The 22,690-nt window shown below is 42.5% G+C and overlaps 1 protein-coding gene across 1 annotated transcript in view; it reads left to right on the forward strand.

Moving 5' to 3' along the window:
- Nucleotides 1-12,654: 12,654 nt before the first annotated feature.
- Nucleotides 12,655-22,690, forward strand: part of LOC147464522 (uncharacterized protein At2g34460, chloroplastic-like) — a 52,271-nt gene continuing 42,235 nt past the window's right edge. The window contains exons 1-2 of the mRNA XM_086515366.1: nucleotides 12,655-12,825; nucleotides 12,903-13,061. Coding sequence (XP_086371492.1) covers nucleotides 12,742-12,825; nucleotides 12,903-13,061 — 243 coding nt within the window. The 5' untranslated portion in view covers nucleotides 12,655-12,741. The remainder of the gene's footprint in view (nucleotides 12,826-12,902; nucleotides 13,062-22,690) is intronic.

Raw genomic sequence — 22,690 nt, forward strand, 5'->3', positions numbered from 1 at the left:
ATGTACAATATTATTGTAGGCATACTCCACCAAGGGTAAGTACTTCTCCCATTGGGACCTTTGATCTACTTTCGTTACGTAGACTTTTAGTAGATCAAGGATTGTTAGGTTAGCTATCTCACTTTGGCCATCCGTTTGCGGGTGATAGGACGAATAGAAGTTTAACCTTGTCCCTAAATTCTCGAAGAGACGCTTTTAGAAATTACTGGTCATTCTAGGATCTCTATCCGAAACTATGGACATCGACAAGCCATGGTACTTGAAGATTTGTGATATGAAGAGGGTTGCCATTTGATGGGCTTTAATAGTCTTTTTGACAGGTATAAAATGAGCTTGTTTGCTGAACTTGTCTACTATCGTCCATATTTTCGTATTTCCATGGATAGACTTAGGCAATCCAAAGATAAAATCCATGGATATGCTCTCCCATGGTGAATTAGGGATTGGAAAAGGTTGAAGCAATCGAGGTTGCTTCCCTCTATCAAACTCTGTCTTTTGGCATACCACACATGTAGAAACATACTCTTGTATGTTTGCTTTCATGGTAGGCCAATATAAATATGTTTCAATCCCTTTTAGGGTAGATTGAATCCTTCTATGCCGCACATAAGCAGGAGCATAAGATTCATACATTACTTTCTCACGTAGTGAGTTAGTAACACATTGTCTATTGCCATAGAGAAGATAACCATCTTGTAAAGGAAATGGTTCCTCTTTCTTCCCTAGTGCAAGGGCTGAAATCACATCTCTAAAATAGAGATCAATAACGTACTCATCTATCATAGAAGATAGATAATTGTGAGTTTCTATGGAAACCGCATTCACTCTTGGCCGTCTTGAGAGTGCATTGGCTACTTGATTATGCTTGCCATCAATGTGAGCAATATGAAAATAAAATTGCGAAAGGAAATTTGCCCACCTCATCTGTTCGTCGGAGAGCTTGGTTTGCGTCATGAAGTACTTAAGGCTTTGGTGTGCCCTTCTTGGAGCAAAACAGCTCCAAGGCAATCACCACAAGCATCACATTGGACCTCAAATGGCTTCGAGAGATCCGGTAGTGTAAGCACAGGCTGTGAGATCAGCTTTTCTTTAAGCTTTTTGAAAGCATTTTTTTCCTTGGTAAACCATGTATACCTAACATTTTTCTTGGTTAGGTCATATAATGGTCCTGCAATTTGTGAGAACTTTTCTATGAAGCATCTATAATATGCACAGATATCTATAAAGCTTCTTAGTTCATGAAGATTCCTTGGATTAGGCCATCCTTTTATTGGATGCCATCTTCAGAGATAATATGACCTAAATACTAAATCTCTTGTAAGAAAAACTCACTTTTCTTTCGATTAATATAAAGTTTATTCTCTCGTAAGACTTGAAATATTACCTAGAGGTGCTTTATTGACTTATTGAAAGCTTGCATATGTACAATGGGTATGGTGTTACCCAACTCTTTGGCATCTATGTACATATCTTTTTCCCTGAACCTAAAGTAGATTTTCCTTTTAGGGAATTTAACATTAGCAGCCATGCAATCAAACCATGGTGCCCCTAGGATTACATCCTCGTGCTTGAGAGGAGAGATAAAGAAGTCCTCTTTGTCCACATAGCTTTGGACATGGAGCCTCAATTTCCCAATTAAGGGAGTGACTGAAGCTTCTTGCCCCTTGAAAGCACCATCGACGGGTAGTAGGACATCTCCCGTCTCATAGGCTTGGATGCCTAGCTTGGTGGCCAACTTTGTGGATATGAAATTATGAGTAGAACCAGGGTCAAAGAGAATAAAAGCATCATGTTCTCTTACCTTTCCCCAAGCATGGCATAGAGGAGATCCTTTGTGGTGAGCTTCCTCTTCTTGGAATTTGACCAAGGTAGCTCTAGGAGGCTCATTTCTTGTATTCTTGTGGGGGCAAGCACGATAAGCATGCCCTTGCTCCCTGCACTTGAAACAACGGTTATCTTTACGATAACGCTCAAGCTCTTCAGGAGAGAGTTTATTTTTTCCTTTATAAATTCCCTTCTCCTTAGCTTTGTTGTTGTTGGCGTTGCCTTTAGGAGACTTTTGGACATTGTCCTTCCCCTTAGGCTCATTGTTACGGTCCTTGTTCTCTGTGGGCTTAATACTTCTCTTAGTCCCTGTTTGAAAATTGATTCGTGAAGCCACCATGGTATGGTGTTGAACCGCAGATATGGTGCGTGAACTTTGGGAGTTGACATACTCCGCCATATCTTCAGTTAAGCCTGCACAAAATTGTTGTTTTTGCTCTCCAAAATCCATATGTAAGTCCCAAAACTTGTCTACATATTTGTGAATAGATTCGTAAGGAGAGAGCTTCAAGCTTCGCCATTCGAGGAGTACTTTGTCTTTGGCATCGGTAGCCAAAAACTGCTTCATGATGGAAGCTCTTAAAGCTTTCCATGTTTGTGGAGCTTCACCGTTTGCCCGTAGGCTAGACCACTATTGCCTGGCGGACTTTTGAAAATGCATAGATACATGGTGTAGCTTAGAGGACTCCGTGAAGCCCTCATCTCCAAACGCCGTATCAAATTGTAGGATGAAGGCCAAGACTTTGTCCATAGCACCAAAGGTGCCATAGTAGGTAAGGAAAGAGATGTTCTTTCCTCCCTCTTCTTGAGCTTGGACGACCTCTTCCACACGGCATAAGATTTCCTATGGCGTCTTCTTTTTGGTGGTTCAAAAGTTGCACCGTCACTTTCTTCAGAGGAGGAAGAATTTGAGGAAGATGGAGAAGAGGGTGACCTCTTTCTCACCTTTTTCTTGCCTTGGTCTTCCTTGTCTGCACCATCACTTTCTTCATAAGAGGAAGAAGATGGAGAAGAAAGTGACCTCTTTCTCGCCTTTTTCTTCTCTTGTTTTCTGTCATCCTTCTTTGAATTATGGTGTGGAGAAGTGTGCGATGGTCTTCTCTGTTTAGGGGGTGTTGGAGAGCGTTTTCCCCACCATCTTCGTGGAGCCATCTCCGTCGAGGTGGTAGGAGACTCACTTCTTTCTCGTTCTTTTGCTGGAGGCTCCTGAGTTCTGCTTTGGGAAGGAGATGCGTCATCAAGTAGTAGATTTTTGAGCCCTTCGTATGATCCTGTTCTTCTTCCCAAATCGGAGAGAGGCCTCTTTTGGAAGTCTCACAAGGAGGCTTCCTAGGTACTCTGTCTTCATGGTGGGGAGTTTGGAGAATCCCATGAGCACGAAGCTGCCGTTGCACTTCACTTTGGAGGGATGGATTGCCCATGGATTGTTGAAGCCTAGTAACAAGGTATAATACCAACCATTTATACCTAGCTTGAGGACCTCCCTTCTTAAGCAAGAAAAGAGAAACCTTGTGTTCTAATACCAATGTAACATTTAATGGCCTAGTAACTTGTGTGTAGCGGAAAGTAGCATAAACATAGTGAGCATTTCATTAGAATAGATTCCTAATGAGCATAGCAAGAGTGCTTGGATGGAAGAGCAACAAAAGGCATAACACCTAGTTAGATAGGCATGAACAATACTTCAAAAGAGAGAGAAATTAAGCTATTGACAATAGTTGAGGACCGGATTTTCATGGAGCCGGTCCCCCCTCCAAAAGGCTTTGTATTATAGGTTTCCCCCATCAAGGGAGACATTTTACAATACAATACTTTGTGTTCCTTCAATAACTTGTTGGTGCAATGAAGATGGAAGCTTCAAGCACCGTGCACACACTTATAAAACACAACATCAATTCCCTCACGTTTTCAGACCCAAGACCTCACACACCTTCAAAGATTGTGAGAGCTAGCGGGGTATGAGAGTAGATTGAGAGGAACAAGGAGTATTCTTACAAGAAAGAAGTATATCTCATAATCACTCATAATAGCTTAGTCATTAGCATGGTAGAGGAGATGAGCATGCATTGGAGCTTGGCTCTTGGTTGGATTTGCATCACAAAGCCAAGAGTTGTTGGTGTAGGCCTCCCTTCTCACAAGCTTGGATTAGATGATGAGCTTTCCATTAAAGCTTGAGAAGGAGAAAGAGTCTTATTTTCTTACCACATGAGATTGTATGAGTGTGTGTCAGCCCATGACATAAAATGCCAAATAAAATAATTTCATCACCAAAACTGAGATCATGAACTATATATCTATCATCCACAAATTTGACAACAAGACCACGTCTAGCAAGTGCAAATACACACAAAGGGTTGATCACAGGTACATAAAGTGCATCAATAAGTGTGAAAGAACTGTCATTTGTAGCTGTCAGCACAATCTTTCCAACTCCCTTGACCAGATAAGAGTCATTGTTGGCACAAGTGATTTTATTTCCATGAGGGACATCCTCGAGAGCAGTAAACAAGTCACGATGAGAGGTAATGTTCTTTGTAGGACCACTATCAAAGTACCACACATGAGCATCTTCAACAACAATTGACATACATGCATCATGGATAGAAGGGTCATAAGTACATGCTGCACTAAAAGCCCACTATGTATCTATATCAGCTCACAATCTCCTTTCACAGAAGACTGTATAATAGCTGCACTTGTAGTGGAACAAGATTATTTCTTCCTAGCCTCTTTTGCCTTCAATTTCGGACAGTGCTTGATCAAGTGATCATTAGCTTTACAATAATGGCAACACATCTTCTTTTTGCCTTTTGTCACCAAACTTCCTAGAGGAAGTGTTGCCAACAGAAGCATTAGGAACATGTGCCTTTCCACTCACATAAGAACCATGATGAGTGGCTACATTGCTCTTACCACTTTTTCTTTGAGCAAGCATGTTCAACTGCACGCTCCTAAGCCTTGGTTTTTCTTGAAAGTGACTCTTGCAACAACAATGTGCATAATACATCAAATTCGACAATTTCAAGATTTCCTTGGGTCATAAGTCTCCAAGTACTAGAAAAGTATGGTAAGAATGTAGCAAAGCATCAAGAATAGTCTACACAAGGGAACTGCCAGAAATGACTTCACCTGCAGAAATAAGTTTCTCATTGATATCCTTGATACCAACAAGGAAAATGTCCGTTTCATCTTCCTCATGTATAACATTCGACTCCAGCTCTTCACAGAGTAATGCAATGTTAGCCTCATTTGCGACTTGCGTAAAGACCAGCCATAATATCCCAAGTCTGCTTTGCAAATTTAGCTAAACAAATGTGAGGAGTAATAGTGCGCTTTATAGATAATGCAATTAATGCATGAGCCATCACATCTTTTACATCCCAATGAGCTTGCTCAACCGTAGGCAAAACAGCTTTGGTAGCAATAATCCTGCCACCAAAATCTGCAACATCCTCAATATCGCATGTATCCACAAAACCAGGACGTACATCAATGCCTTGCACAATATTCCAAGCACCCTTTGACACAAGAACGTGTTGCATCATGTAAGCCCGCATTGGGTAATTGTCTCCATCCAATCTTTCCTCAATAGTAAACATCTTGAACACATCTATGTTGTTGTCAGCCATGGTGAGTGCTTGCACTTGAAGTGAAAACTGCCCCAAAAAGAGGAGAAATGAAGGGATACCAACACGTGATATATAGCACAACCTGAATAAGACTGTAAGGGACCTGCTATGCAGGAAACGACACTGATAAAAATTTTGCACAAAAAGACAAAATTGCCTGCACAACACTGCTTGTAGTGGAAATGGAGGCCGAAATTAGCCCAAATGGAAATTTTGAGCAAACCAAGCTATTGGAGCTTGCCCAAAGTATTTTTCAACCTAGTCACACTCACCAAAGCTCAGCCATCAGAGAAACTGAGTAGGCATGTGCTGGCGATGCTGTCGATTATGCCCGTGAGGATGCAACGTGCTCTGATACCAATTGTTGGAAATAGGGTTGAAGGGAAACACACACAGCTTGGAGAAGATGAAGAAGCTCAAGGCACACAATCGAGGGTAGTATTACTTAGTGTGCAATCAAAAGATAAGTTAGCCCTAGAGTGATGGGCGTATATATAATGCACGGGGGAAAAAACCTCCTAGTGAGCGAAAAAATGTAATGGAATTGATATTTTGGTATTTACTGCAGCTAACAGGTGGAAAAGGCTTGATCGAGCTAGGCCTATGTGAACATATTTATATTTTATGTACATTTTATTAACAGGTGCTCTTTATGAGCTTTGGCCATTTATGACATGCCGACCAGTTTGTACTCATTTTTTAGCATTCAAGAAATCTATAAGTAAATACGTACAAGAGGGAAATGCACTCTTGCACGGGGGGAGATTGCACCCAGCTTGTGTTATTTTCCTCTCCTCTTCTCTCTTCTCTCTCGACAACATGACAAGAGAGAAGAGAGAAGTGGCAGCTATTTGGATTTGGATTTGGAATTGGTATACAATGATTTCTTGTCGTGGGACAATATTTATGGAATTGGACCTAAGATTGATGAGAATTGATTACTGAATGATGAGTGTGACCAATGATATCCTGAATCATCAAGGTATGACATATACTGCTTATTCTAGTGGTATGGGACACTAGAATAGGTAGTATGTGGATGACCTCAGGCATAAGCAATGTTGTTTAGTTTAATAAACTTTTCTTTTACTATGTGATGTGATATTTTGACACAGAATACTGATTATTGTTTTTGACAAGTATCATTTGCAGATTCATACTTTGCAATTGAGGACAACTGCTTTCCAATGGAGAGGTATGTATGGAATTGATATTTTGGTATTTACTGCAGCTGACTTGTGGAAAAGGTTTGACCGAGCTAGGCCAATGTGAACGGACATATATTTTATGTACATTTTATTAATCAAGTGCTCTTTATGAGCTTTGGCCATTTTGTACTCATTTTTGAGCATTCAAGAAATCTATAAGTAAATACGTGCAAGAGGGAAATGCACTCTTGCACAGGGGGAGATTGCACCCAACGCTTCTATTATTTTTCTCTCCTCTTCTCTCTTCTCTCTCGTCGTGCCGGCGTAGAACTCCGCTCTAAGAGGTGCGACTGCACGTGCTCTCTCGTTCTCTATCTATCTTGTGCCGGATTTGCTATGGGTTTCCTGCGTACACGATTGTGTAGGTATGTGGATTTACTGGATTTATCATCGATTATGTGCTATTGGTATGTTTTGCAGGGCCACTACAATCCCGTTTGTAGCAAAAAATGCCCCGACAGTCCTAAGTGTGTTCACACACATCACTACCACATATGTAGGATAACAAGATATTTTTTCTACTCTTTGTCTTCTATATCTATGATTATCTCTCTTCCTCTTATGTTAGTCTATCTAGTTGTATGCACCTCTAATAGAAATTTAATAAAATCTCCACAAGCCTGTAACAACTCATAAAATCAAGCTACACATCACTATCTTGATCCACCTTCCTTCTCTCTGCTCTCTCTCTCTCTCTCTCTCTCTCTAGAACTCCAAATAACAATCTTGCAAAAATATATTTCCATTACATCACAATAAATAATGTGGCCGTCCACATTCGCTTACAAAAATCTCACAAATTACATCTTGCTGGGTTCAGGTAGACATTCCTACTCTATGGCATGGGTTGGCGATTCTAACTCTACGATACTTAGCTTTGGGCCAACCATCCCCTGTCACATGATCCGAGTCAATCACTGTCTCTTTCCAGACTCCTACATCTCTCTGAGACGTATGGCTTGCAGATCCAAGATGAGATGAAGTTTGTTCACGTGTTCCTCGCTGTCTTCAAAACTTGTAACCATTCGACCCATTTAAATCCCTAGCAGTGCCACTGCCCAAGAGTCTCCCTCGTACTGCACCACAACGTTTAACCTTATTTAGGAAGTAAATCATGCTTCACACTCCACTTCCAAATGACCAGGAAAAAGGGTATTTAAGGAGGAATTATAAAACATGGAGGGTGATTGAGGTAAAGAAAATCACACAAAAACAATGGATTCTATTCCCTAATTATTAGTGCATGCATCCGTAATACACCCACATACATGCATGCTTAGCTAATCCTAGATGTCCCTTTATATGCTTATTTTTCATATAGATAGACATAAAACTAACGCTTAACCCTGTATTCTTTTGATGATATAAACAACAGAGGTTTACCTAATGGTTAATTACCTTGCGGTTAAGAAATCTCCGACCAAAATAGTACTAGGATGGGTGACCTCTCGAGAAGTTTTGACTTTTGGTAAATGGTTGTCCCTTGCATGTAGCAAACAATGCCAACGACGCCTTTGTAGTCTCATTGACAAGTATTCCAAGGACTATGCCTTGGTTGCCGACTTCGTCGCCTTGGAGGGAGTCGAGGAGAGGGAAGGTGGAATGAATTGGTCATTTCTGAAAGCTATTCCATGTCGGATTATTAGAGTTATTCATATAAGATTAGGCAAGAAGACTATAGATAGAAGGTCAGACAAAGACTAAACTAAAATGGAGACAATAGACTAATAATGGAACTGGAATATATATTCAGAGAAGAGTACAGCTGGTATCAAGTACAATAGTGAGAGCCAAGTAACGCTCTAAGCTAATGCCAAAAGAGTACAAAGCATAAACTAAACTCAAGAATGACTAGTGACAACAATAGATCCCCATGGCACAATAGATCTCGCAAAATGAGTAATGGGCCCTATTCATAGGTGTCAAACTGAGCCTCTGATTGACTACTCTACTGTAATTGAGCTTAGTAATTACCAGTTGCTACTACTCATCTGATTCTTGGCTGGGGTCTATTTCCAATGTCTACATTTCCTTCCTCCCCTTCTTTGAATTTGGGATTATTTCCAAAATTTCAAGTGTGAAAATGATGATATCTACCTCGTTCCTTTGCAATCGATTGCAAGGCATTTTGAGTGCACCGTACTTCCTGCCATTTGAGGTTGGTCTTCTCAGATCTCTACGCTTGCGCATTGGCTTGCATATGTGGACACTTTATGGGGTGTCATCATTTCCTTTTATTTGGAGCCTTCTTTCTTGCGGGTTTTGGAATATACTAAGGTGGAGCGTGAATTGCTAGAGGTTGACCCATAGCTTGAGCACTGGTGGTATCAACATTCTCCTTCTCAACCACTAAAAAAAGAGCTTCCTCTTTGATTTTCTCCTTGTAATCAGTCATCATCTCCATTTTTGTATGGCATCAAAGAATTCCACATCTTTGTATCAACATTATACAAGGTACACCTTCCCCTAGTTAGTTTGGCTCTTACCAATTTGTGACAAATTGATACAATGTGAATCCATCCCTTTAGTAATGGCTAATTTGACTTCATCCTTGCCTCAAACAAAACCTTAGCCATCTCTTTGAAATGTGGCTTTAATGCCTCTTTACTCACTAGCTCCTTTTTTGGGATTTTGGAAGCTTCAAGTGATAGCTGAAGGACCAGCTCATTTGTCAAATAAGAAATCTTGACTTTTGTGGATACATGCATCACAACAAACAAGGACATTTTGGATGAAAATTTGCAAACAGTGCAAATTCTCTCCCATTGTAAAATATGCAAGAAACACAAAACATCATGTCTCTTTAATTTTCCTCGTCCACCCACAAGAAAAACTGCAATCTTGTCTCCAATGGTAGGCAACAACTCAAAGAAGAAGATGTTGATGGCAAGTAAAAATTGCATTGACGAGCAACTGCTTCTCTTGGGATGCAACTCTAACCCTTCTTTTGATGCTTGGTTAAATGTTTTGTCAATGGATGATGAGCTCTACATAGAATCACTCTCAATTGCAATGACAAAGCTAATCCTCTTGCTAAAGAGAGGGCCAAAAGGCATTTACAACAACAACAAATCCTTATGTTCTTTGTGGGATGGAAACATCGACATTCAATTTACATTCAATGGTCATGGTGCAACTTCCTATTGCACATCTTACATGACAAAGCATGACTCCTCCTCAAGCAAGGCAATCAAACAAATACTTGATACTTGAAAAAAAAAAGAATCTATGCATATTAGAGCGGTCAAAGAAAATTGGGAATGCTTTGATCAATGCACGAGTAATCACGTCGCAACAAGCTGCCTACATTGCATTTTCTTTGCCTCTTCATAGTGAAAGCCGATAATTTATCTTCATCAATGTTGATTTTGCAAATCAAAGAACTTCTTTGCTAAAAAGAAGAGCTATGCTAGACTACTTGCATCTCGAGGATACAAATATTTTCTTAATGACCTTGTGAAAAATTATAGTGGAAAATTATACACATCATCCAACTAACTACTTGGCTGAGTTTGCAAGGAACTTCTCGCAAGTGTCACAAAGCCTCGGGTGACAAAAATTTAGTCTTACCAAGGATGTTGAAAGACATTACCATGACATGTGCCTATTATCATCTTGGAAAATGCTTATATTGCCCAACGAGGAGTACCACACACATGTTGCGAGCTTGAATACAGAGCAATGTTCACTCTACAATGACGTCATGATAAGAAGACTTTGCAACCGAGTGAGTCAATCCACTTATTCTTACTAGGGGGTGCACTCACTGGGAAGACATTCACACTGTAGGCTATTGTCCAAGCTCTCGCATGCCACTATAGCCTCTTGCTTGATAGCGATGTTGAGTTTCCCACAACATTGCTAATGTCCTACACATGCAAGGTGGCCTTCAATCTAGGAGGAGCTACAATTTACTCAGCATTGCGTTTGCCCTTGTTTTGCAACCAAACACAAACCTCACCTCAAAAACTTTCTGCGAGCTCAAGCAACACTATAAGAGCATGAAGCTAGTTGTTTTTTATGAAAATTACTTGATAGGGAATACATTGTTGTGTGTCATAGGTACAAGATTGAGAGCTATAAAGCATAACCACATGAAACCGTTTGGTGTCTTAGATGTTATCTTTTGTGGAGATTTATGTCAAGCAAGTCCAATTCGAGATAGATGAGTATTTAGTGAGCTGCAAGACACTTTGGCGCTACTTGCACAATCGTTCTGCCACATTCACATTAAATACCATGAGCTGAAAACAACAGTACCCCAAATAGACAAACATGGAGATTCTGAATCGAATACGAAAATGGAGAGCACAAAATCGCAAGATTTGGCCCGCATTGAAAACAATTTTACTAACAAGCCTCTCGATGTGATCGCAACACCTCATCTATTCTTCACGAACAACCATAATTGTTCTATTTTTGAGGCACTCCTTGGTCAACCGTACATCGTGCACGCTCAAGATACCGTCCACAAAACATGCTCGAAGAACGTTAAAATCCCAAATGACCCTCAAATGACTGGAGGTTTGGCCACTCTTCTTGAGGTAAAGACGGGCATGATAATTGAGATTTGTGCAAGCAACATTGACATCATTAGATGGCCTCGTGAATGGTGCAAATGGAATTCTAAAACATTTGACACAACATCCCATCCATATGTTGTAGGGGTTAATTTTTTCCATGGTATAGTAAGTCAAAAGCAACGAGTTGCAAATGCAAGACCATATCGAGGTGATGTTGGCCAATCATGGACACCAATTTTCCAAACAACAAAAGACTTCCAAGTTGGTGAAAATCTGTTGAACAGATCTTCAAGGACACAACTACCAATTCAAGCCACAAATGCATGCACGATTCATAGGTAACAAGGCTTGACTATGGAAACAATGGCTTTTGATCCTACGAGAATTGCTGTCCATGGTTAGTCCACACCCCATTGCGTGTCGGAGACATTGGAAGTCTCCATATTCTTAAGCCATTGTCGACAAACAAATTAAGGTTGACAATGTTGTATTGGAGGAGCTTGAGAGACTCCACTCAACTGCAAAATGGAAATATTTGTGCACCCCTCCCTCATCGTTCAAGGATACTCATCTCATCATTCAAAAATTGAACATTGTTTCTATCCAAAAATACATTCAACACATCAAATGAGGCCCAAAATTTGTATCATCAAATATCATGTGCTTCCAAGAAACAAGACAATCAACCAATGCAAACTTGCTTGCACGAGATTTTTGCCACATCCACCACAACAATGGCTTTGGGTTGTTCATATATTACAAAGCTTCTCTCAAATTGCACTCGCACAAACATTCTGATCTCTTGGTCTCGAGATGGTGGAATGCTTCTTGGCCATCCATGAGTGCACACATCTGCATCTCATCATTGTGTACAAGTCGCCCAAAACACTTGCACTCTCCTTGCTAGCACACTTGGATGCATTGACAAGAACAAATCACCAACATCGTGAGCATCATCCTTGGCGACTTTAACATTGACATTGATGAAGCAAATATCCATTATAGAGCATTACAAGCTATGCTCCATCCAAGACAGTACAACCAAATGATCTACGAAACGACAACAATCTGTAATTCAAAGCTAGATCACATTTGTCTCAAGAATTGCCCGCCTAACTTGAAATTTGAAACAAGTTATTGTTTTTGGTCTGATCACTACTCTTCAACACATGTCTTCCTCCCAAAATGTCTTGAAGTGTATATTCCATCGTGCTGTGGCCTCCCCCCTCCCCCCACTCTTCCGCCTTGGAGGGACTTTGCATCGCCTACCTACCCCACATCAATAATGTAGTGCCATCCGTTGAAGCACACTCCTTATGTTACCCTCTCATTGTACTCCAAATCAATTATGTAGCGCCATCCTTTGAAGCACACTCCTTGTGCTACCCTTTCATTGTACACTCTTTCAATATATTTCAAAGCATTCTAATTTCTACACTCCTCCAATATTTCAAACTATTCACTGCGTTCCACCAACTTGTATTTATCTCTAGCAGTTCTGCGCTCACGAGAGAGAGAGAGAGAGAGAGAGAGAGAGAGCGCGCGCGAGGGGGTGCAATGCTGTCCTCACCATCACCTCTCTGTTTTTCTGTTCCTGCACCACCTCCTGCACGTCTTTGGTCTCTCAGGGCCTCTCTTGAAGTATGCTTTCTCCACCGTCCATAGAGAGAGAGAGAGAGAGAGAGAGAGAGAGAGAGAGGTTTGTGTTCTTGGTGTAGGCGGATCGCATAGGAAGGGTGTTTGTTGCCGGTGCGAGCGGAAATACCGGCAAACGGATAGTCAAGGAACTGTTGGCTGGTGGCTACAAGGTGCGAGCTGGTGTTAGAGACATCGCGGCCGCCTCGAAGGTTTTACCAGCTGATGGTAATGTAGAACTAGTAAGTCCGGCTTCCTCACATTAATAGAAGTCATTAGCTGTGTGTCCGCCCAGGAATATTCTGATTGACTGGAAGATAGCATTCTTGATCTGTGCTTTGCTCGCTAGTAAGCCCTCCAAGCAGTGTTTGCACATTGTTGTTGCTATCAGCTTGTTGTAATCCTACCAAGAGGCACACAAAATGACAACGTCAGGAGAACAAGGTGGGCAAAACAATGGCCGAAATAGGCCGGAATGAGAACACAAAATAGCACCCACTCCCAATGATTAGCCCCTCGGAGATACTGAAGCATTAGCAATTCGCTAACTTTAACACCCTGTCTTGGCTCTTGGTCGGCGGACTGCACAATCATGGAGCTGCTAATTGACATCTGCACTAGAAGCTCATTTGGCCCGGGCCAACAGAAGACAACAAGACAAGGCATGCCCTTATCTGTCTTCCTTAGAAAGTCTACTGTGTAATTGTAAATTGCACCTGCAAGTTCAACTTTGGCTGACACATCTGGTAGCAAATCCAATATTCATGTATCCCTAGAGAGTAACCCATATCAACTCGGATATCTCAATCATCTGTGCCGAATCAATTGGAGCATAAAGTTGTTTCCTACGAACGTAACCACTGTTGTCTGACACACAAAGTACATCTGGTCTCAAGTGACTTGCATGAGAGTAATCTCTACTTGGTGTGATACCCATGACAAGGGATATATAAAACATGGGAGATAAACATTGAGCCTCTCCCATCTGGAGAAGCTCCGTAGCCCCCTCATTTGTGTACAGGAGCCACTGATCTGGCTTTGAATATATTTGCACCTTTGTACGGCCTCAGATCGTACATCAAATCATGAGAAGAAGTCACATGCGTAACAACACCAATGCCAATGATCCAATCACACGAGTAAAGAAAGTAAACTCCTCCTCCAGATCCCAAGGGATCTCCATTTGCGTAACAAAGGCAGGTGCTCGAGTCATTGATGAAGACTTTGCTTTCTGCAAAGGACATTTCCTTCGGTAATGACATTTATTACCACAATTATTGCAATGTGTTTGGGCTTTCAAAGCTTCTCACTTTGCAATTGTCTATGAAGGACGTTGCTTACTCTGTCCAACCTTTTGGTTTCCTTTCGGTTGAGTCAAAAGATCCCCTTCAAGCTTGGGACTTGGACTGCTTCTCTTGGTCCAAAACCATCAGCATTGCCTTCACATGCCCCGAGAGTATAGTTTAAGATAATAAAAGACCGCACTCAAGCATTGACATGCTTCCAAGGTGCACCCTTCACCGGTGTGGATGGCTTCTCTACCTTCTTTGTCACAAAGAATTAGAGATCGTACGAGTCAAACTTCGCTATTATTGTCATCTTCTAGGTACTATATTTGGTACCATCTGTTGGGGGACAACAAAAACCCTAATTTTTGTCAGAAACCCTAAAATTCTTGCAAACCCTAATTTTTGCCAAAAACCCTAATTTCCGGAAATCGCGGAGGCGGAATATTTATTTATTTATTATTATTTTTTTATTTGGGAAATTTTGAGCGACGCAAATCTCAGCTTTTCGCTTTGATTTGGGAGAAAGAAAGAGAAAAAGAGAACTTGCTTTTTACTGACTCTCATTGAGAGAGAGAGAGAGAGAATCTGCTTTTGCTTTCAAGCTTTTGGGGCTTTGCTTTTGGGCATCCCTTGTAACCTTTAAATTAGTGGTGAGGGCCTCACTTCTCAGAGCATCTGGACGCAGAGTCTGAGAGTGAAACCCTAACCGCTCTCTTGTACTTTGATGATTGATTAATACAAAAAGAAATACCGGAAGGGGCGCCAGTCTTTGGGGCCAATATCTCTAGGCACGGAACTCCGCCGGGCCAGTGCAAATCTATTGTGATCTGTGAATTGTTTTGAAGTGGGTATTTGGTGCTGATATGGTTGATTCTTGACTTGGAGTGTCCAAGTCTGTTACAGTGGTATCAGAGCACGGCCGATTTCTCTTCTACGGGAAATCCGATCCCCGAATTTTTTTCCGCGGCACCTATGGCTTCAGGCAATGATCAGTCGACTCCCTCTGCATCTGGAGATGCGGGCTGGGATCACAACGAAGATTCAAACAGAGAGTATGGCCCGCCTTGGCCTACTCAGACGGAGCAAAGAGAGATGGAGCGTCGTCAATTGATTGGCGATGCAACAAAGATGATGCTCAAGTTTGCCAAGGACCCGAAGATGGAAAAATATATGAACCAGACCTCTTTGGAAGAGGTACAAATGGAGTGGCAGAGAACCACAACACCACTCCCGAAACCCGCTCTCAAGAAACCTTCTGGCTCCAAGAAAATATACGGAGAAGGAACTGGAGAACGTGGTTGATGCACGGATTGCTCAGCTTTTTGACGCGCAAAAGAAAGCCAAAAAGTACGGCAAAAAGCAGAAGAAAAGCACTGACTTTCCAGGGTTATTTGGGTCGTCAGTCGACTTTTGACAAGGCAAAGAAACAGAAGAAGCGTGTTCGATTTGAAGGAGTACCCAGTTCTTCTTCTTCTTCTTCTTCTTCTTCTTCTTCTTCTTCTGACAGTTCTTCTAGCTCTTTAGATTCGAGCGAAGAAGACAGAAAAGGTAAAAAAGCGAAGCAAGAAACAAAGCTTCGGAAAGGAAAGAAAAAGGCAAAGAAGGCTACATCTCGCCCGGAGACTGACAGTTGAAAGTTCTATTGAGGACTCGTCTACAGACAGCTCAGATTCCGATGACGGAAAGTTTTATGCGAACAAGAAGAATTTTTTTTACAAAGCTAACCAGTATGACTTTCTCGAAGATAAAAGCAAGAAAGTCCGAGAGTTTAAGGAAGGTGGCCACTCGATCAAGTTTCAGGATACTCAGATGCTTTGAAGGCTTTGTCTTTTATACAGTAGTTTGACATTGCTTTCGCGGGAGGACGCTATTCAGAGCACTCCAAGATTCGGAGAGCTGCCTCTTACTTTAAGGGGAATGCTCGTACTTGGTGGTCCACGCTTCTTTTAAACAAGACTGCGCCAGTTACATGGCTGAAATTTAAGAGGCTTTTTATTTCTTCTTGGATGACGCAAGAGTTTGAACGAGATATACGAGCTGCTTGGAACCATCTTCGGATGACCAAGAGCGATACAGTAAATACTTACTGTGAAAGATTCTGGAGCTCTTTCTACCCGCCTCTTCATTCAAGAAGATCTTGTTCAGAGAACAGATTGAACGGTTTACCTTGGGTCTACCTACAGAGATCCGAGATCACTGCTTGGAATAGAAGTCCGCTTCTATTTAGGAGTTGATGAGTCATGCGAAGCGGGGCTTTGCCATTCACTCTGGCAGTCTGACCTGCCCCACAGATGAGGCCATGACACAACGAGCCGAACAGACTTCTTGGAATGAAAGTAGAAAGAAAAAGAGCAACCCAGAGAAAAAGGATGCACGACCCAAGCTTACTCCTGAGGAGAGAGCTCTCTTCATTAGAGAGGAGAAGTGCTTTGGATGCGGGGAGCATGGACATATCTCCGCGAAGTGCCCTAAAAAGGCACAGGAAGAACAGAATGATAAAGACGACGACAGGTCTGAGAGTTCGAGAGCAGCTGAGGAATGTGGCAGAAAAGTCAGATAGAAAAGCAGAACTGGTGCCACATGGCGTGGGACCTGAACCGAATTAAATGAATGAAAGTACAAACTTTGCCGCTTTTGGGGCAAAGTGAAGGATCAGGAAGCTCTTTTGAAGGAGCCAAGGCCAACTTCTTTTAACTTGGAATTGGCGGCTCGATTTGGAATTACGCACGACAGACTGACGCCAGAGGCAGAGGTAGTTCGACTGGCACCCGGATGGGATGTTGCCATTACACCGAGCATTGGCAAACTTCGTTTGCAATGACAGGGGTGTTCAGGGCACGCGAGTGACGTTCTACTCAGGATCCCTTGGTACCACAAGAACTACGCCGTGGTTGACTATCGGGCCGAGAAAGCGACTTTGATAAATGAAGGGCTTAGAGATTGTACTTGATGAACTTCAGTTTCTTACTCATTCTTTTGGGAGAGAACTGAACGCTGGATAAAGGTTGAATATGTTTTGACCTGATCAAAATAACGCCAAGATTTTTCTCCACACTCATGCCGATTGCTTTTCAGAGGGCCTGAAGATCAAACCATTGATCTGATACTTGGAAGCACGCCACCGAATTGGCCACCTTACCGTGTGAGCCGAGTACAGAATGAAAAGATTATGAACCCAGTGAAAGACCTCTTGGAAAAGGGTCTTGTCCAGCCTAGTACTTCACCGTATTGCTCTCCAGTGTTGTTGGTTTTGAAGAAAGACGGATCTTGGAGAATGTGCATCGATTATAGCACTCTCAACGAAATCACCATCAAGAACAGATTTCCGATTACTAGGATCGATGATATACTCGACAGGTTACAGGGATCCTCGTGCTTTAGCAGGATTGACTTGAAGAGTGTATATCATCAGATCAGGATAGTGCCGGGAGACGCCTACAAGACAGATTTTCGGACGACTTTTGGGTTATTTGAGTTTTTGGTAAGCCTTTTGGCTTAACCAATGCTCTTGCGACATTTAACCGGATGATGGACAGGATTTTTCGAGAGTATAGGCTATTTGTTGGCACTTTCTTTGACGACATCATTGTTTTCTCCAAGAATGAGGCAGAACACAGAGATCATTTGCATCAAATCTTTCAGGCATTGCGAGATCACACGTTAGTGATTAATGCAAAGAAAAGTGAATTTTTCCTACCAGAGATACATTTTTTGGGACACATTGTGTCAGCAGCAGGAGTGCAAATGGACCTGGCCAAGATAGAGACTATTCGTGATTGGCCCGATTTGAGGAATGTCCATGAAGTTAGAAGCTTCTTGGGACTGTGTTCGTACTACAGGCGGTTCATACGAAAGTTTGCAGAGGTTGCTTCCCCTTTGCATACCTTGACACAGAAAGGAGTACCTTTTTCGTGGGGACCCACAAAGGTGACTGCCTTTCGGACATTGAAAGAGAAATTGACTATGGGACCTATTTTGACTTTGCCGGACTTGCAGAAGTCATTTGAAGTATATTGTGATGCTTGTGGTCGTAGTCTGGGTGCGGTCTTGATGCAAGAAGGCCATGTCATAGCTTACGAGAGCCGTTTGTTCTCTAGGCCGGAGATGATAGCACAGATCTATGAGAAAGAGCTTTTGGCGGTTATCCATGCTCTTGCTCAGTGGCGGCATTACCTACTCGGAGCGGATTTTACTGTCTTTACAGACCATCAGAGTTTGCGCTACTTCTTGTCACAGAAGCAGCTTTCGGAAAAGCAGATGCGGTGGGCGAACATCTTGTCACAGTTCCACTTCCAGATTGTCCATGTGCAGGGACAGAAGAATGTGGTGGCAGATGCTTTGTCTCGGAAACCGTTGGTTCTGGCTATTTTAGCGATACATCATAGGAGCTTCGAGGATATGGTCGATGGTTCTGGCTATTTTAGCGATACATCATAGGAGCTTCGAGGATATGGTAGATTTTGCAGATATTTTCACACAGATACGGGATGGGGAGACAGTAGCTGGATACTCCCTTCGGGAAGGCTACTTGATGAAAAAGACTATGTTGTGCGTTACACAGCCGTTGAGGGAAAAGGTTATGAATGAATGCCACTGTCCACCTTTTACGGGTCACCGCGGCATTGCTACCACCATGAAAGGGGTAGAGAGATATTTCTCTTGGCGGAGACTCAAGAAGGATGTGGAAGAGTTTGTGCGCAGTTGCTTGGTATGCCAGAAGGTCAAGTTTGACAGGCATAAGGCAAAGGGATTGTTACAGCCTTTACCCATACCCACCCACCCCTGGGAAAGTATTGCAATGGATTTCATTTTTGATCTCCCAAGAACACAAAATGATCACGATGATTTTCCGGTTACATGGCACGTATGAGACGATTGTCTCCGACAGAGACCCCAGATTTATGAGTTTGTTTTGGAAGGCAATTTGAGAGAACGTTGGCACGCAGTTGCAGTTCTCGTCATCGTTCCACTTGCAGACTGACGGGCAATCTGAGATTGCCAATTCAGTGATTTTAGATTTATTGAAGTCTTGTATCTCGGATCAGAAGACTCAATGGAAAAAGAACTTACCTTTGGTGGAATTTGCCTACAATAACACGATACACCCTTCGACGGGGAAGACGCCATGTGAGATTGTTGAAAGTGCTGCGAAGGTTCCATCCTCCCTGAGCATGAAGATTAGATATTTGAAGCGGATGAATATTCGCGAGATTTGGATACGGCTTTTGCCAAGGTTCGCGAGACTTTGCAGGAGTCTCAAGAACGACAGAAAAAGGCAGCGGATCGTCATCGTCGCGACTTGAAACTGAAGGAGGATGATTGGGTGCTCTTACTTTTGAGAAGGCACGCCTAAGAAAGAAAAAGGGAAAGGAGAGGCTTTTTCCAAAGCTTAGTATGCGATACTACGGACCTTTCCAGATCACTGACAAGATAAATGATGTCTCCTTCCGATTGGAACTGCCAGATACGTGGAGGATTCATAATGCATTGCATGTGAGTCTCTTGAACCCTGTTAAGGGTGATGTGCTTGATGAGCAACCCGAAGTGGAAGAAAACGAGGAGATCCTCGTTCCTGAACAGATTTTGGCACATAACGATACGAAGAAAGGTAAAGTCCGAAGGCGGTTCTTGGTTTAGTTCAAGAACTTTCCTGCATTTGATGCGAAGTGGATGGAGGAGGAGGACCTAGCAGATACTGCTCGGATTGTGAAACTTTACCTCGATGTTTTGGTTTAGCATAGTCTACTCCAAATAGAACCCAGAAATTCAGCTTGGCCGGAGATCTGGTGCAGTGGGATGCACAAGAGGGGAGTCACTCCGCTCCCTTGTCAACAGATGCCTCGATTTTGATACTAAAGTCACTGATGTCTCTTTGAGCTTCAGGGATACTGAGAGCTAACAGTATTCTGCTGGATGACTTTATGAAATGGAATTCCTGATTATGATACTGATTTGTTCTTGACTTCTTGTGAGTGCAGGAACTGATAGACGAAATGACTGTAGCATTTTGGTCTGATTGATCTCGAATAGACATGGTTGCAATAGGGGTCGGTCAATCGGACATCGATGAGGTCCCGATTGGACCTAGATGTGATTGCTAGCTACATTGCCGATAAATCATGGTCTAAGATCCGAATGAATGTTGAATGTCATGTGATGTCCTGTGATGTCGTGTGATGTGACTGTCGATTTTGTACATGTGCTAGACGTGTGTTCCTAGTACGTAGGTACTAACAGTCAGTGTCTGCTAAGACGGTTTATGGCTTTTGTCGGTTTTGCAGGCGTAATCGCGGTTGATTACAATGCTTTCAAGAGGGGGGTATGTCACAAAGTGATGACGTGGCGGAAAGCAGAAACCCTAATTTCTGCCAAAAACCCTAAAATTCATGCAAACCCTAATTTTTGCCAAAAACCCTAATTTCCGAAAATCGCGGAGGCAGAATATTTTTTTTTTAAAATTTATTTATTTATTTGGAAAATTTTGAGCGACGCAAATCTAAGCTTTTCGCTTTGATTTGGGAGAAAGAAAGAGAAAAAGAGAACTTGCTTTTTACTGACTCTCATTGAGAGAGAAAGAGACTCTGCTTTTGCTTTCAAGCTTCTGGGGCTTTGCTTTTGGGCATCCCTTGTAACCTTTAAATTAGTGGTGAGGGCCTCACTTCTCAGAGCATCTGGACGCAGAGTCTGAGAGTGAAACCCTAACCGCTCTCTTGTACTTTGATGATTGATTAATACAAAAAGAAATACCGAAAGGGGCGCCAGTCTTTGGGGCCAATATCTCTAGGCACGGAACTTCGCCGGGCTAGTGCAAATCTATTGTGATCTGTGAATTGTTTTGAAGTGGTTATTTGGTGCTGTAGCGGTTGATTCTTGACTTGGAGTGTCTAAGTTTGTTACACAGGTGGCTGTGGGAAACCACCCTTTGCTCACTTTTTCTACCTAATGAATATAGGGAGAGAGAGTGAGAGAGTTGACTTCACTCTCTCACTTTCCTCTCCACTAACCCAACTCCCTCTGTGTAGCTTCTCCATCCCCTTCCCCCTTCTCCTTCCCTCTCTTGCACTCATTGCACGGGATCCCCGATCCCTTGGTGAAGTTCACCACCTATGGATGTAAAGTGGATGGAAGAGTGTGAAATGCTAGAGTCATCGAATGTATTGCAGCTTTAACCTGAGGCCTTTGGGTTACAATCTACATATGCCCCAACTCAACATGTTCAAAGGAGGGGTAATGATGGAGCTAGCACATCAAATGTACATATTGATTCAATGCAATAGAAGTGGACAGTGTTCATCAAATGTTAAAAGGGATTATGCTCACTTCTAACTAGATGAAATGACAAAAGTATGAAGGCCTCATTAAGTCATTTGTATCTATGTTTCATGATCTTTCTTGCGAATACATGGGATGATAAGATAATCACACTAAATCATCTATGGCATGTATATTTGGCATGCAATCAAGGAGGTTTGCGATTTCAAGAGGGGGGTATGTCACGAGGTTGTGGAAACCACTAACCTTAGTTGTTGGTTTCTTTCCCTTGATTTTTATTTAATTTTGGGACTCTCTTTTTGAAGTCACAAATGACCGGACATTGTGTGGCCAGTGTGAAACAGCCAATTGCTGAAAGTTTCACCCGAAGTCGGGAAGGGCAGGTCGCCATGAGATGGTTGGGCCAGTCGGCACTAATATCAAAGCAATAAAAGGGTGTCTATTCTCAGTTCAAAGTCATTTAGGCCCCCTTGCTACACTTATAAGTCGGTGGGTACTAGGAAATTAACTCAAAAGAGGCAAAGTGGACACATGGCAGCTCCTGAGCAGTTTTCCCAGCTTGCATGAAGAGGGGGCGCCCATTTCAAGAGGGGAGGCGGATTTTGAGTAATGAAGAGACTACAGTGGGTGGGTGATTAGTGGGTGTAGGTTTTACAACTTAAATGGAACGTTTGCCTTCTCCCTTGTCTTATGTAGCGTGATGATTCCCCTCTAGTGCATCTCTCTCCCCCTTTGAATACAGAAACGTGATGCCCTGCTCAAGGGCTTTTCATTTTTATGTACAGTTTTGTGGGTTCATGCGTCCGATTCAAAGGGAAAGTAGCCCTACAGGTGCGGGAGGTCAAGGGCTTGCTACGGATGCGACCGGCATGCGAAACGGAGCCCAAAACAGAAAAATACAGCCTGCTGTGTATTTTTGCAGGTTTAGGGTTTTAACCCTAATTGATCCCTATACCCCCGGAGCTTCGGGGAAGCGAGGGGATCGTTATATAGGTGTTCTGCTGCATTTTTTGGGGCAGAAAACAGAGATTTCAGCGTGCTGCAGATTCTTGCCAGGTTTGGGAAAGTGTCCATATGCGCCAGGAAAGTCACCTTTGGCATGGGGATTTTGTCTGTGAAGCCTCCTACTGCAGATATGTTGCTGAAATCGGGCTAGAGTAGGCCATTTTCAGCCCGGTAAAAGCGGGACAGCTCATAGGAACTCGCAGGTTTTCTCTCAAGGTTTATAAGAATAAAGAAATACCGAAAGGGGTGCCAGTCTTTGGGGCCTACAGGGTGTCACTGTCTGCTTGGTAGCGCTCTAGTTGCCA

Source organism: Adiantum capillus-veneris, chromosome 1 (assembly GCF_014529385.1).
Source record: "Adiantum capillus-veneris isolate H3 chromosome 1, ASM1452938v2, whole genome shotgun sequence".
NCBI classification, from domain to species: Eukaryota; Viridiplantae; Streptophyta; class Polypodiopsida; order Polypodiales; family Pteridaceae; genus Adiantum; species Adiantum capillus-veneris.